At 43.7% G+C, this 17,472-nt stretch overlaps 1 protein-coding gene across 2 annotated transcripts in view; it reads left to right on the forward strand.

The window, feature by feature from the left end:
- Positions 1–17,472, forward strand: part of vps8 (VPS8 subunit of CORVET complex) — a 599,989-nt gene that overhangs the window by 122,863 nt on the left and 459,654 nt on the right. For both annotated transcript variants that reach the window (XM_080198763.1, XM_080198764.1), the window contains exon 21: positions 16,258–16,480. In XM_080198763.1, the coding sequence (XP_080054889.1) occupies positions 16,258–16,480 (223 nt within the window). The remainder of the gene's footprint in view (positions 1–16,257; positions 16,481–17,472) is intronic.

Consider the following 17,472-nt stretch of genomic DNA (forward strand, 5'->3'; position numbering starts at 1 on the left):
GTTACCTCACCCTGGATCCCATGAGATTTAACCTTGTGCAGCAACCTGTCATGCTGTACCTTGTCAAAGGCTTTGCTAAAGTCTATGCATCAACTGCATTGCCGTCATCTACCTTCTTGGTTACCCCTTCAATAAACTCACTCAAATTTGTGAGACACAATTTTCCACTCAAAGCCATGCTGACTGTCCCTAATCAGTCCTTGCCTTCTCAATGCTTGTAGATCCTGTCTTTCAGAATACCTTCTAATAACTTATCCTCTACAGATGTGAGGCTAACTGGCCTGTAGTTCCCAGGCTTTTCTCTGCAGCCCTTTTTAAACAAAGGCACAACATTTTCCACCCTCCAATCTTCAGGCACCTCACCCGTGGCTATTGACAATTCGAATATCTCTGCTAGGGGACCTGCAATTTCCTCCCTAGCCTCCCACAACATCCTGTGATAAGTTTCATCAGGTCCTGGGATTTATCTACCTTGATGCATTTTAAGACTTCCAGCACCACCACTTCTGTAACATGCACACTCCTCAAGACATCACTATTTATTTCCCAAAGTTCCCGAACATCCATGTTTTTCTCTGAAGTGAATACCAATGAGAAATATTCATTTAGTGTCTACCCATTTCTTGTGGATCCTTGAGTTGATTGGATGGAGGATTATGTGGGTGAGCGGTCAGGATGTGCAAGTTGTCAATCTGAGGCTTCTTCAGATTTCCCATGTCTAACAATGATGAGTACCTGCCTTGCATAAAAATTCTGGACTAATAAAATATTTCAGAAATGCATGAATTCATACAGTTCTTTCTCTGTGGTGTTAGTTGAAATAATTTAAAAGCCTCTAACTCAAATTTCAATGGATTGTTCCCTTCACAGTTGTAACAATCTTTGCTGTTCTAGCAGATCTTAAAACTAGAGAAATGTTTCAATATCGCACTGCTGCCTCACAGCGCCAGGGACCCGGATTTAGTTGGATAACTCTTCGTGAGGGACCTGCACTTTCTCCCCGTGCCTTTGTGGGTTTCCTCTGGGTGCTCCAGTTTCCTTCCACACTCCAAAGATCTGCAGGTTAGATGGATTGACCATGCTACATTGCCCCTTAGTGTCTAAAGATGTGCAAGCGAGGTGTATTGACCATGCTAAATTGCCCTTTAGTGCCAGGGAATTATCATTAAATACGTAGGGTTATGGGGATAGGGCCTGGATGGGACTGTTGTTGGTCCAGACTGAAAGGGCCAATTGGCCTCCTTCTGTACTGTAGGGGTTCTATGATTCTGTGCTGTAAAGGCCGCAAGTCAGTGCTGGAAGGTACAACGAGGCGCCTCTATGAGTCTGAGATTCAATTTTTGTCAGACTTTTGGAACCAGTGAAATTTACTGGCAATTTGGTGCGTTGGATTTTATTGAACTTGTTTATTTTCTCTCTCTTCACTGTCCTTTCAGTAAACATGATGTGGAGATGCCGGCGTTGGACCGGGGTAAACACAGTAAGAAGTCTGACAACACCAGGTTTAAGTCCAACTGATTTATTTGATAGCAAACTCACAAGCTTTTGAGGTTTACCTCTGTCATGAAAAGGTAAACCTCGAAAGCTTGTGAGTTTACTACCAAATAAATTGGTTGGACTTGAACAAAAACAGCCCAGGAAACAGGCCCTTCGGCCCAACGAGCCCACGCCGCCATTTTAACGCTACCAGTCTCCCCCCCCCACCCATGACCCTTATCTATTGTTCTATGGCCATCCACATTGAGGGAAACTAATTTAGGGACAATTTATTACTTCCAGTCAGCCTAATAGCACACCTTTGGGGTGTGGGAGGAAACCGGAGCACCCGGAGAAAACCCACACAAGCACGGGGAGAATGCGCAAACTCCCACAGACACTGGCCCAAATCCATGTGTCTGCACAGCAAACAGTGATAGTCACTGAGCTGTCGTCTTGCCCAGTATCTGGTCCAGTTTAGGTACACACTAACGATATGAAGCACTAGGCCACTCTCGAACAATCAAGAGCAGCCCAAGTACAACCCATTGCGTGTATGCCCCTCGTTGGACAACAAGGCGGACCGACTTAAAACCTGTGAATGAAAAGAGAAAAAACATTATTATCATACCATATCCATTTACCTTACCAGGGACGCCCCAATGCTAATGAACCTTATTTAAAACAATCTCCTATATCCACCCATCTCCAACCCACTCATGTGCCTGTCTAAGTTACTCTTAAACAACTCTAGCGTGCTTGCCTCCACCACCTTACTTGGCAGAGCATTCCATACCTCCACTACCCTCTGTGTGAAAAACCTCCCTCTAATATCTGTGTTATACCTCTCCCCCCTCACCTTAAGCCCATGGCCCCTTGTACTGTGTGTCTCTAACATAGGAAATAGCTTACCTCTGTTTACTCTATCTATACCCTTCATAATCTTATATACCTCTATTAGATCCCCCCTCAGTCATCATCTTTCAAGGGAAAAGAGCCCCAATTTGTTCAATCATTCCTCATAACCCAGTCCTTCCATACCAGGCAACATCCTGGTAAACCTCCTCTGCACTCTCTCCAGAGTCTCCACGTCCTTCCGGTAGTAAGGCAACCAGAACTGGACGCAGTACTCTAAATGCGGCCTAACCAATGTTCTATACAACTGCAACATTAGACTCCAGCTCTTATATTCTATACCCCTTCCTATAAAGGCTAACATACCACAGGCTTTCTTCACAACCTTCTCCACTTGTACTGCCACGTTCCAAGACTTATGCACTTGCACCCCCAGGTCTCGCTGCGATTCTGTACTCCTTATGGGCTTACCCTTTATCATATAACTCCCCCCTACATTATTCCGGCCAAAATGCATAACCTCACGTTTATCCGGATTAAACTGCATTTGCCATATATCTGCCCAATATACCAGCCTATCAATATCCCGTTGTATTGCCAGACAATGCTCCTCACTGCCTGCCAATCCAGCCATCTTGGTGTCATCAGCAAATTTGCTGATCACACCACTTACTCCCTCTTCCAAGTCATTTATATATACTACAAAGAGGTCCCAGTACCGAGCCCTGCGGCACACCACTAGTAAAAAGTCTGACGACACCAGGTTTTAGTCCAACCGATTTATTTGATAATAGACTCACAAGCTTTCGAGGTTTCCCTCTTCGTCAGGTGAATGGAGAGTTCTGGCCTCAGACAGAGCATATAAAGCACAGACAGTTTAGAGATTACTGATTAGAATGCGAATCCTTACACCTAACCTGCTGTTCAAGACCTGAAGTGGCTGACAATGTGAGTGGAAGGAGCACTGATCACAGGTTACAGAGATGTGTATTGTCTCCAGACAGTACAGTAAGTGAGGTTTTGCAAACCCAGGCAAGTCACGGGGGTTGTCGCACTATCTGTAACCCCCGTGACTTGCCTGGGTTTGCAAAACCTCACTTACTGTACTGTCTGGAGACAATACACATCTCTGTAACCTGTGATCAGTGCTCCTTCCACTCACATTGTCAGCCACTTCAGGTCTTGAACAGCAGGTTAGGTGTAAGGATTCGCATTCTAATCAGTAATCTCTAAACTGTCTGTGCTTTATATGCTCTGTCTGAGGCCAGAACTCTCCATTCACCTGACGAAGAGGGAAACCTCGAAAGCTTGTAAGTCTATTATCAAATAAATCGGTTGGACTAAAACCTGGTGTTGTCAGACTTTTTACTGTGTTTACGCCAGTCCAACGCCGGCATACCCACATCATGCACACCACTAGTGACAGACCTCCAGCTAGAAAAGGACCCCTCCACTACTACTCTGTGTCTCCTCTTTGCAAGCCAGTTCTCAACCCATCTGGATACCTGGCCACGTATCCCATGAGCCTTAATCTTTTCTACCAACCTACCATGAGGGACTTCGTCAAACGCCTTACTGAAATCCATATAGACGACATCAACGGCTCGTCCTTCGTCGACCGTTTTTGTCACCTCCTTAAAAAATTCTGCCAGATTCATAAGGCAAGACTTCCCCTTTACAAAGCCATGCTGCGTATCCTTAATCAGATCGCAACGCTCTAAGTGCTCATACGTCCTATCCCTAAGAATCCTCTCCATCAGCTTGCATACCACTGATGTCAAACCTGTTGTCAGACTTCTTATTTTCAGTAATCAACATCAGTTGGTACTTAAAAAAGTGGAATGTGCAGAAATCACGGAAGTTACTACTGCCTAACTGTCCTCTGTTGATGAATTAGTAGTGGGGTTTTTTTGTGAGCTAGTATTGGAACAAGCTGTTCTCCTTTATCAATTTTTTAACATCTGCTTCCACAGTTGCACTGTTTTATTAATGCATTTTGTGCATTTTAAATAGAGGCAAAGGAAGCACTGCTAGCTACTGCTGCTTTTCAACGTTTCCCAACTCATTTCTTTGTCATGTACCTGCATTGAGGCTATGATTTAGCTATGCCACTGCTGAACTGGCCATCGAGGAATGTGGGAAAATAATCTTGTTGATGTTTTCTCCCTCAGGAAAGTGCGTGTATTAGTACATGTATATGTCCACATTGTCTTTTTTCATTTTCCGCATTTTATTCTTTTGGTTAACCTTCTGCCTCCAGCTGTTGCCATTTCTTGTAATGGTTTAATCATTATTCCCCACCCCCGCTTCCCCGCCATCATATTGTTATTCCAGAGAACACATTACTCCCAGACACCCTGCATCCAGTTCCGATTAGCGAGTTCCCAATAACTTCATGGAGTCAAGGAGGCCATTTGGTCCATCTTGCCCATGCCAGCCCATGGCCATCTAGCTGCCATTCTTCTCGATTATGTGCTTTAGGGGTGAGCTTGCCTGTTTTATTGACACTTTTCATTTCAACTGCTGGGTATGTATCAGAGGATCCTGTTATCTTAATTTTCTTTCACCATAAATTATGTGGACATTTGGAGTTAATTTTTAGTGGAAATAAGTGGTGCTATGTAGATAACCACTTTAAAGCTGCTACCAAGTTATTTTGATTGGACTTGGATCCTGAAACTTGCTGTACCATTGGAGACGTAGCTTGTTCTTCACTCCTCCTTCCCCGCCCACTTTTCTCTGATACACACCCTCTCTTTTCCACCATCTCTCTCTTTGTCCCTTTGATATATATACACACACACACACATATATATTCTCTTTCTCTCTCTGGCACACTCTCTCTCTCTCTCTCTCTCTCTTCCCCCCCCCCCCTCTCTCACACACCCCCTTCTCTCTCTCAGCCCCCTCTCTCTCTGACACACACCTCCCTCCTCTCTTTCTCTCTCTGAAACACACACAATTCTTTCTCTCACTTGCATCCCCTCTCTCTTAGAATCTTGTGCTGGTTATAAGGCTGGATTGATATTCTGAGATTTTACTATTATCCCAGGGTTTAGCATAAATGTTCCTCCGCATTATCTTGATTTTACCAATGGTGTAATGAACATTTTTGACTTGTGCTGTGCGCAAACAAGGGGATTAGATTTTAGACAATTACTTTTTTTTGTGGTCACTTTCATTGTAGAGGGATGTAAAATATAAAGATGTAGCAATTCAATTGATCCTGCATTAGTTGCCATGCTGAATGGAAGGTTAATTGCAGCTTGAGACAGGGTTAGGGACAGAGTCCAGCCTGGCCCTTTTGTTCTACCTCACATTGATCATCATCGACTTGGGTTTTCTCTTCATTTACTGGCCATTTTTAGTCCACTGTTTGTGATGTGTTCCCCCTCAACTTATTATCAATTTAGCAAAGACATTGCTATATCAGCTGGCACAGTCTTTTCATAGAGCTCCCTTGCTTGTTACCCATGAATTATAGTCAAATAACTGCACCCTTTGACACAAGATGTTTATATTACATGTGTATAAAAACAGACTTGATACATGGCCATGAGTGGGATAGGTTGCAACTTTATTTGGCCCTAGTTTGAGGATGCTTGACATTATTTGTAACCTGTATTTTTCCTTTATATATATCAGTGATTCTGCTCTGTATCTCCAACATTTTCCATTCTAATTTCAAGTTTTTAACATGAGCTTTGTAATCTGTGACATTATGTGGGTAAGAGAACACAAAATGGGAGAGTATATTGTACATGAAAAACTGATGTAGCTTCACGTTTCAGAATTAAGATAGCTTATTTATACTGAAGCTTTATGTGAAATGGACCTTCATAGAATGCCTACAGTGCAGAAAGAGGCCATTTGGTCCATTGAGTCTGCATTGACCACAATCCCACCCAGGCCCCTCCCCCATGTCTACCCGCTAATCCCTCTAACCTATGCATCTCAGGACACTAAGGGGCAATTTTAGCATGGCCAATCAACCGTCTTTGGATTGTGAGAGGATACCCATGCAGACCGAGGAGAATGTGCAAACTCCATGCAGACAGTGACCCAAGCTAGGAATCAAACCCGGGATCTTGGAGCTGTGAAGCAGCAGTGCTAACCACTCTGCTACTGTGCTGCCCTTACTGTGATGATGTTTCAGGAAAACCTTGTACTTTTCTGCTTGCTCATTTTCAGAACAGCAATCAGACTGCATTCATCAGCACATTTTACTTAGTGTCACATGACAGATATCCATGCTACCTTGACATGGTGGAAAGGCTTGTACGTTTTGCCAATCACTTGGCCAGAAGAATGATCTGATCTCAATGTCACCAAAATCTTACCACAAACCCATCATGATCATGTGGACAATGACAGCGTCCCAGGGTGCTCATCTCAAACAGTGTCATGTGCTGGCTTCCACCAGGGTCCATTTGCCAAGTCTTGTGGCATGAGGTATCTTTGGGCATAAATATCTATAGTAAAAAGTCTGACAACACCAGGTTTCAGTCCAACCGATTTATTTGATAGTAAATTCACTAGCTTTCGGGTTAGCCCCTTCGTCAGGTGATTCCGAAGGGGCTAACCCGAAAGCTAGTGAATTTACTATCAAATAAATCGGTTGGACTGAAACCTGGTGTTGTCAGACTTTTTACTGTGTTTACCCCAGTCCAATGCCGGCATGTCCACATCATAAATATCTATGACAGAGTCGCCTTCCTCAGGGTATCTCTGCTCATGTCAGGTGGGGAGGGGCCAGTAAAGTAGACTGTCCAAATTTCTACTGGCTGGGGAACTGCATTCTGTGGGATTTCCATCATCAATTTAATTTAATTTATTATTGTCACATGTATTAGTATACAGTGAAAAGTATTGTTTCTTCCACACTATACAGACTGCTCATATAGAAGGAAATGAGAGCGTGCAGAATGTAATGTTGCAATCGTAGCTAGGGTGCAGAGAAAGATCAACTTACTGCGAGGGAGGTCAATTCAAAATTCAGATGGGCAGCAGGGAAGAAGCTGTCCTTGTGTCGGTTGGTAAGTGACCTCAGACTTTGGGAAAAAGACACAAAGGAAGAAGGGGGAAGAGAGAATGCCTGGGATGCGTGGGGTCCTTAATTATGCTGGCTGCTTTGCTGAGACAGTGGAAAGTATGGACGGAGTCAATGGATGGGAGGCTGGTTTGTATGATGGATTGGGCTACATTCACGACCTTTAGTAGCTTCTTGCAATCTTAGGCAGAGCAAGAGCCATACCAAGCAGTGATACAACTAGAAAGAATGCCTTCTATGCTATCAAAGAAAGGAAACTTCAAAATTTCCAACTTGAAGTATTAGATCACTCAGGAATAACGTCGGGAGTGACCATGCCAACATCCCCCACGACGATGGCATTGCTGCGACTGCATCAGTACTCAATGCTGACAACTGCCAGTTTCCAGATGCAATTTTACAACTCATCCGCTTTATCCTGGACCACAATGTCTTCACCTTCAACAACCAGTTTTTCATCCAGACACATGGAACAGCCATGGGGACCAAATTTGCGCCTCAATATGCCAACATCTTCATGCACAGGTTCGAACAAGACTTCTTCACTGCACAGAATCTTCAACCGATGCTGTACACTAGATACATCGATGACATTTTCTTCCTCTGGCCTCATGGTGAACAATCATTGAAACAACTATATGATGATATCAACAAATTCCACCCCACCATCAGACTCACCATGGACTATTCCCCAGAATCAGTTGCATTCTTGGACACACGCATCTCCATTAAGGACGGTCACCTCAGCACCTCACTGTACCGCAAGCCCACAGACAATCTCACAATGCTCCACTTCTCCAGTTTCCACCCTAAACATGTTAAAGAAGCCATTCCCTATGGACAAGCCCTCCGTATACACAGGATTTGCTCAGATGAGGAGGATCGTGACAGACACCTCCAGACCCTGAAAGATGCCCTCGTAAGAACAGGATATGGTGCTCGACTCATAGATCGGCAGTTTCGATGCGCCACAGCGAAAAACCGCACCGATCTCCTCAGAAGACAAACACGGGACACAGTGGACAGAGTTCCCTTCGTCGTCCAGTACTTCCCCGGAGCGGAGAAGCTACGACATCTTCTCCGGAGTCTTCAACATATCATTGATGAAGACAAACATCTCGCCAGGGCCATCCCCACACCCCCACTTCTTGCTTTCAGACAACCACACAACCTCAAACAGACCATTGTTCGCAGCAAACTACCCAGCCTTCAGGAGAACAGTGACCACAATACCACACAACCCTGTCACAGCAACCTCTGCAAGACATGCCGGATCATCGACATGGATACCATCATCACACGTGAGAATACCATCCACCAGGTACATGGTAAATACTCTTGCAACTCGGCCAACATTGTCTACCTGATACGTTGCAAGAAAGGATGTCCCGAAGCATGGTACATTGGGGAGACCATGCAGACGCTACGACAACGGATGAATGAACATCGCTCGACAGTCACCAGGCAAGACTGTTCCCTTCCTGTTGGCGAACACTTCAGTGGTCACGGGCATTCAGCCTCTGACCTTCGGGTAAGCATTCTCCAAGGCGGCCTTCACAACACACGACAGCGCAGAGTCGCTGAGCAGAGACTGATAGCCAAGTTCCGCACACATGAGGACGGTCTCAACAGGGATCTTGGGTTCATGTCGCACTATCTGTAACCCCCGTGACTTGCCTGGGTTTGCAAAACCTCACTTACTGTACTGTCTGGAGACAATACACATCTCTTTAAACTGTGATCAGTGCTCCTACCACTCACATTATCAGCCACTTCAGGTCTTGAACAGCAGGTTAGGTGTAAGGATTCGCATTTTAATCAGTAATCTCTAAACTGTCTGTGCTTTATATGCTCTGTCGGAGGCCAGAACTCTCCATTCACCTGACGAAGAGGCTGTCCCCTCGAAAGCTTGTGAGAATATTATCAAATAAATAGGTTGGACTAAAACCTGGTGTTGTCAGACTTTTTACTGTGTTTACGCCAGTCCAACGCCGGCATACCCACATCATGAACATTAAGTTGACCAGCATAGAATCATAGAATCCCTACAGTGCAGAAAGAGGCCATTGAGGTTGTACCAACCACCCAGACTCTACTCTCCTATTTACCTGCTAATCCCTCTAACCTATGCATCTCAGGACACTAAGGGGCAATGTTAGCATGGCCAATCAACCTAACCCGCACATCTTTTCCTCCCACAGTCCAAAGATGTGCCGGTTAGGTTGATTGGCCATGCTAAAATTGCCCCTTAGTGTCCTGGGATATGTAAGTTAGAGAGATTAGCGGATAAATGTGTAGGGATATGGGGATAGGGCCTGGGTGTGATTGTGGTCGGTGCAAACTCGATGGGTCGACGGGCCTGTTTCTGCACTGTAGGGTTCTATGATTCTATGATCTTTGGACTGTGGGAGGAAACCGGAGCACTCCGAGGAAACCCACACAGACGTGAGGAGAATGTGGCAACTCCACACAGTCAGTGACCCAAGCTGGAAGTCAAACCCAGGCCCCTGGAGCTGTGAAGCAGCAGTGCTAACCACTGTGCTACTGTGCCACTAGGTATTAATGATCTACAGTTTGTGGATGATTATAGTTTACTCTGTGCCAGATTTATAAGCCACTCTCAATGTCTTACTTTCGCGAGCAAGAAACTTGACTTGTCTTTGAATGTTGGCAAAACAAAAGTAATATATCAATCCATAACTGAGTGGCCAAATACTATACCTGCCATTGGTGTCAAAAAAGAGACTTTGTTGAGCATTTCCTATATCTTGGCGGTCGCCTCCCCCTAAAGGCCACTATTGACAAAGAGGTCCAACACCATCAACCATGTCAGATTAACAGTGAACATTTTACAACAGGAGGGCTGAAACTGGCAGCCTGCTTGCCATATCTCAATGAATAATAAATGGCCAATCAGACTTGTTATCAAGCCCCTTGACTCTGATGATCTGCTGCCCAATGCTTTACAGTGGGCAGCAGGACCCAAGTGGGAAGTGGCATGGTGGCACAGTGTTAGCACTGCTAACTCACAGTGCCAGGGACCTGGGTTCAATTCCAGCCTCGGGTGAATATCTGTGTGGGGTTTGCACATTCTTCCCATGTCTGTGTGGGTTTCCTCCAGGTGCTCCAGCTTCCTCCCACAGCCCAAAGATGTGTGGATTAGGTTGATGAGCCATGCTGAATTGATTCTGGTATCAGGGGGATTAGCTGCATAAATTTGAGGGATTACAGGACCTGGATGGGATTGTGGTCGGTGCAGAGTCAGTGGGCTGAATGGCCTCATTCTTCACTGCAGGGATTCGATGTTAAACTTTAATGTTTAAAGATGAGATGAAAGTTGAGGTCAATCTTCATGGAGGTGTCCTTCTCTCCCTCCCCCTTTCCAACACACCACTTGCCTTGGGTCAAACTTTCTTTGTTCCTATGCACTCTGTCCCTTAAGCCACCACCCCTCTACCTAACAAATCCAAACCCTCCCGGCCCAAGAACTCCTCTGGGGACCCTTGAACCTTGATCTTCTTTTCCTTCTGCAGTCCAAACAGTGGTCATTAACAATACCTTTCTGCCACTGCTGGGCAGGACTTAATGGCCCAATGGGTCCCACTCAGCCTTTGCTTGTGCGCTCTGCAAGATTTTATTGGTTTGGTGGTGGGGTGCTCCATGCTGACATGGTGTCCAATCGATACTTGATGTACACAAGCACACACATGCACAACATGAAGGGGCTTGCAAAATCAACTTTGACTTACTGAACACTGTTTCTGGATGCCCCCACCACCCCAACTCTTAAATGCTCAATGTTGCAAGGGTGGAGAAAGACACTGAAGCTCTCCTTGAAAACCAGCAGCGTTGACATTGATGACTGGAAGGAGCTTGCTGCCAATTGTTTAAAATTCTGAAAACTTATCCATCAAGCTGCATCATGCTGTTGAATCACAGTGTCTTAGTGATGAGCAGGAAAGAAAAGGGAGCAATTCCTGAACTCTGGATCCTACTATCTCATGGGACATCTTGCCCCATGTGTCCAAAGATCTGTGGGTCAAGAATCAGCCCCTTCAGACACATGAAGACCTGTGATACAAACTCACGGCCTTGAATAAACGTCATCCTCGAATCCACAACATTTCGGATCGCAAGAAGCCACAGCATTTTCTTGCTGTTTTATACACAAGGTCTTTGATCTAGACTTTGCCAGGAACAATACAAAGTGGCACAGAGCTCAGGGTTATAAGCAGAGTGCATACATGACTCTCTTCAGTCCCCAGCTGCAACCGATGTTCATGTTCCTTTGTTTCAGGTTTATCTTGAAACTGCATTCCTGCAGCCTGGACTATGGGGAGGAAGAGAGTTGAGCAACGTTGAATGCAGAATAACAGTTCAAATTGTTTGTGATCCTGTAATGTTGGAAACTTAGTCAATACCAGGCATCCCTGCAAGAACAGACAACTGTTTCTTATTGTAAATTGTCTTTTGAAAGATAAAGTTTTGTTCACAAAACAGAAAATATTGAAGCGTATTTATTGCTTTGCAGGAGGAAGGTGTCATTATTTTACTCACTAAGTCTTTGGTGAGATTTTTTAAAATGTCTGATATAGGTACTGTTTGGGCTTCTGTCCATTATTCAGCGCAACTGTGGTGGATCAGAGCCTCATCTCTTGAACATGTTGCTGCTTTTCTGTGGCATGTGGATGTGTTCAAGGTGAAGATGAATAGACTTTGGATATGATGGAATGAAGGGACATGGGAATAGTGTGGGAAAAGTGGAGTTGAGGGAGGAGATCACTGAGATTGAAAGGCAGGATATGCTGAAAGGGATGAATGGCCTACTCCACCCATTTCTTCTGTGCTTATACCCTCTACCCTGAATTCAAAACTAGGATGGCTGTGGAAGCTGGAATCTCTCCTGATACATTTTTCTGTGGCGACATACAACCTAAATCCAGGAGTAAAATTTGCTGCTATTGTTTAGTGACAAAACCCATAACGAAAGTTGTCAGTGATGGACTTTTACGCCATATCATAAGATTTGGAGACCATCTACAACAAAAGGGCACTCACTCTGAATATGATGACATAAAACAACAACAGAGAGCAGTATGGAAACAGGCCATTTGGCCCATTAAATCTGTGCCAACACAGATTTATACAGCTGTGCCTCTCTAATCTAATATTTTCTTGCCTCTATGTGGTCCTTATCTCTCTATTCCCTGCCTATTCATGTATCTATCCAGATGCCTCTTGAACGTTGTTATAGAATCTGCTTTCATCACCTCCTCCAATAGCACGTTCCAGGCATTCACCACCCTCTGTGAAAAACTTGCCCCTTATATGTCTTTTAAACTCTCCCCCGTCACTCTCAATCTATGCCCCTAATGGACATGGAGGCATTGAGGTTCCCCATAGGAGGCTGGGGTCAAGGGGGTTGTCAGTCCTAGCAAAAACACTCTGACTATCCACTCTTTCCAAGGCTGTCGTAATCTTGTCAACCTCTATCGGGTCTCCCCTCATCCTCCAACACTGCAATGAAAGCAACCCAAGTTTGTTCAACCTTTCTTCATTGTCCATATCCTCCAAACCAGGCAACATCCTAGTAAATTTCTTTTGCACCCTTTCCAGTGCATCAACATCCTTCCGGTAGTGTGGCGACCAGAATTGTACACAATATTCGAAATGCGGCCTAACCAGCCTTATACAGCTGCAACATGATTTTCCAGTTCCTACACTCAATGTCCCGACTGATGAAGGCCAGCATGCCATACACCTTGCCCTTATGAGTTGCCTCCTTCAGGGAACTATTGGATCTGCATGCCTAAATCCTTCTGTATGCTAATATTTCTCAGGGCTGTACCAGTTGATGTATACTTTACTTCTGCAGTCGACCTTCCAAACTGCATCACCTTACATTTGTCTAGGTTATATTCCACCTGCCATCTTTCAGCCCAGGTCTCCAGCCAATTTTTATCTTAGACATTGACATAGAACAGTACAGCACAGTACAGGCCCTTCAGCCCTCTGTTGTGCCGAGCTTTGTCCAAAACCAAGATCAAGCTATCCCACCCTCCCTCTCATTCTGGTGTTCTCTATGTACCTATCCAATAACCGACCCAACATGAACGTTGTAGTTATGCCCCCTAGTAACAGTTACATCCACCCAAGGAAATAGTCTCTGAACGTCCACTCTATCTATCCCCTCATCAACTTATAAACCTCTATTAAGTCGCATCTACAACAAAAGGGCACTCATTGTGAATGTGATGACATAAAACAACACCAATAACTGCTTGAAAGTTCCTAAAGTGTCCGACTGCGCTGTCACAGCGGGCAGTCCATTCCACACACCAACCACTCTGAGTAAAGAACCTACCTCGGACATCCCTCCTATATGCCCCACCATGAACCTTATAGTCATGCCCCTAGTAACAGCTGGTTGACTTTTTGACACAAATGTTTCAGCTTGGATTCTGGATGTACTTTACGTTTTAACCCTCCCAAGTACTCAAACAAAGTATCAGCTTTTAAAGGGACACCGCAATGTTTTATTTTCCCTCTAGCATTTTTACATTTTTTTACATCTTTATCAACATCAAATTCCACCTTCACAAACTCAACTTCGCAGCATTACTCTTTGGCTGTCATGATTTTAGCTGCTTCATTCTAGAGAGATGATGGCTGTGGGGCGAGTGCTTCCTAGAGGGGAAAATATAGCAAAGAGAAAGAGTGTGTTTGGCAGCAAAAATGAAGCTGCCTTGGCTTTTCTGAATATGGAATCTCCCTAGGTTCCTTTTGGCTGTGAAAAGTGGATGGCTCGATGAGATTTGTGCAGAAAAATAAAGGAAACATTTATTTGCTTAACAAATAAAGGAGTTGGTGGAGGAATTTACTTTAGAGCAGAGGTGAGGGCAACTTTAGTCCCTCTGTTGATAATCCATTAGAGATGAACAAATTCACTCCAGGCAAGCTATTGAACTTACATAGCTGGATCTTCCAACATAGCAGGGACTGAGAGACATGGTTACATTCAAATATGAAGAAGAAGTTTTTATAATGTTCGAAAAGAAAGTAGTCTTTGATCTGCTGCCACCCTCTAATGTCTGTATTCTTCTAACAGTAATATCCAGGGACTTGTGGCAAAATTGGGAGAGTTGTCCCACAGACTAGTCTAAATAACAGCCTGACATAGTCATTCTTGTCAAATGATTCCTTATAGCGAATGTTAGATATCTCTGTCACCATTCCTGGGTCTTGTCTTCATGATGGTGGCACAGTAGGATACTGCTAGGGGAGAGTGGCCTTGAACTCCTCATCATTTATCCGGACACCATGAGATCTCATGGCACCAAGCCAAATGCAGGCAAGAGAACTTTCTGTAGGTTATCACCTGCTGCTCTCCCTCAGTCAATGAATCAGGACTTTTCCATGTTGAATACCACTTGGGAGGAAGCACTGAGGGTAGCAAGGGAGCAGAATGAACTCTGGTGGGGGATTTCAGTGTCTGTGGTTCCACTTCTCTGCTTGTTCTCTTCTGATGTCAGATATTTCCCTCTAGAGGTTAGAGTTAGAAATGAGAAAACATCAGTAATGGATGACCCAGTTTTGAGCTTTTCATAAGGACTGAAGGTCGACAGTCATTTCAGTGAGAGATTTGGGTTATTCATGTGGTTCTAAGGTCAAAGAACCTAAAAGCTTCATTGAAACAAGGATGGAAGGTCTGGAGGAACAAAGGCTTGTTAACTCCATTAGAAATATAAATCATTCATGTAGATCCCAGAGTGAAAGGTTTATTTTAAAGGTAAAATATTTAAAGGTAAAACATTCCTGTTGAAACATCTTACAGATGCTACGTTGCTATGGGCTGTACAGGAAGATACCCTTTTATGTTTTATGTTTGTCTTTGTGTTTGCTCATACAAAATAAGCAGTCAGTTTGGAGAAAGTAGAGAGAGAGAGGACTAGCCAAAAACTGTACAGTAGCTCTGGGGCCAGGGTTAGAGGATTATTAGTCACCCAGGCAGTTTTCGGATGTAGGACACCTAAGTAAGAATGCAGTGAGGTCTCACGCTTCAGTTGAGAAGTCCACAGTTGAGGTTTTAGAGGAAATTGTGAAGTTATTTAGCCAAAATCTAAGGGAAGGCTCGCCATGCAATTTTATACCACAGAGTAGCCGGAACACTAAGGAGAAAATCTGAGTGAATTCCAGAGAGCTGTGGCACACTTGGCTTGAATTTCAAAAGGAGGAATTAATGAATCCTGAAGATCTTGTAACTCCTGAGAGAACCCTGGTTGGAATTAAGAAGTAAAAGTGGAATTCAGTTTATTCTCCAAGTCTTGCCAAACTATTGTGGTGTTAGTAAACCTTGCTTTGTTTTTGTTAAAAGCTTTAAAGCCTTGTGGCATGTGCCTGCATTCCTCTTTAAGTATTAACGGTCTCTATAGAGATCATAACAGCAAGTTGTAGTTATTAACATTGAGCTAAACTCTAATGTACCTTAATGTATTCTACATTTTTTCATCCAATCAGCTTAGATTCAATTTCTTTCCATTTTATGTTGTTTTTGAGTCTTATCCAATATGCAAGTGTTTGCTACTTGTACACAGTAGAACGGTCAGTTTAAAATGGATACAAGTTACTTGAGTAATGGTTAAGTTGTAGTGCTGCCTATCAATTGCATCTTAAAGTAAAGACATCCAAGACTGAAATGCTGAATATTTAATTCTCCCAAGTAATGTTTCTGGTCAATACTTTTTCATTAAATTCTATTGTTTGAGGTCGTTTTGACTTATTCCAGATACATAACTGCTTCTAAAAGTTCTTTTGACTTCTGTTTGCAGAAATTAAAAAAGGTTTACAATAGAATTCCCTTCTTTATTTTGTTACAGAGATCTCCTATTCGGACAGATCTATAATAAACTGAGTGAGATCTCGGTGGCAAAGGGTGTGTTTCTTGAATGCCTGGAACCATACATTTTGAATGACAAGCTACCCAGCATCACACCACAAGTCATGAAAGATCTGCTGATCCACTTTCAGGACAGGGACATGATGGAGAACATTGAAGCGTGCATAGTACATATGGACATCACCAGCTTGGACATTCAACAGGTGAGCAATACACATTGTCCAATTTTTGGGTCTTTTTTGCCTTTCTGGGTTATTTTGTCCCTTGTGTATTAGATCAGTCATTTCCAACTCCTCTTACCTTCACGGGTCTGTATCCCAGCCGTAAGCTCTTCATTCGCCAGCATGGATTTCAAAAAGAAAAATCTTAATTGATCAAGCTTTTAGCATTTTCTATGGAGGTAACAGAGAGAGGCGACAATGGAAATGCAGAAAATGTAATTTATCTGGATTTTCAAAAGGTCTTTGACAATGAATAAGGTGGAAGAACGTGGAGTTGGGAGTGTGGTGGGGGAGACGAGTGAGAGAACGAACTACTAACTGGCTTCATATCGGAGAGCAGGGAATGAGTTATTCCAAGTGGCAGAAGGTAGAAAGTGGTGTTCCACAAGGATCTGTGCTGGGGTCACTGCTGTTCATAATTTACATAACCATTTGGACTTTGGAATCAAAGGTACAATTTCTAAATTTGTCATCTGGGCTGGAGGTTGGGGATTGGACATTAATAACCTTGTACACTATGTGAATAATTGGCAAATGAAGTTTAACACTGATAAATGTGAGGTAGTACATGTTGGTAAGGAGAATAGGGGGCGTCATTTATTATTTGGAAGGTGCAAGTCTATTTGGGATAGACGAATACTCCAATCACTGAAAGTTGCTCCACAAGTTAGCAAGGGTATAAAAGGGCAAATCAAGCACTATCCCTTTGTTTCTAAAGGGATAGAATTGAAAGGTAGAGGAATTATACCAAATGTGTATCAAACTTTGGTTAGACGGCTGTGTGCAGTTCTGGTTGCCATTTTATAAAAGGATGTAAAAGCACTGGAGAGCCTGCAGAGATGATTGTCAAGGATGATCCCAGAAATGCTTGGTTATTTATTTCAGGACAGACTGGGTTCATTTCTCTTGAGAAAAGAAGGCTGAGGGGTGACTTAATAGAAATCTTTAAAGCTCTGGTAAGTTTTGATGCAGTG

Source organism: Carcharhinus amblyrhynchos, chromosome 11 (assembly GCF_965287045.1).
Source record: "Carcharhinus amblyrhynchos chromosome 11, sCarAmb.v2.hapA, whole genome shotgun sequence".
In the NCBI taxonomy this organism is placed as follows: domain Eukaryota; kingdom Metazoa; phylum Chordata; class Chondrichthyes; order Carcharhiniformes; family Carcharhinidae; genus Carcharhinus; species Carcharhinus amblyrhynchos.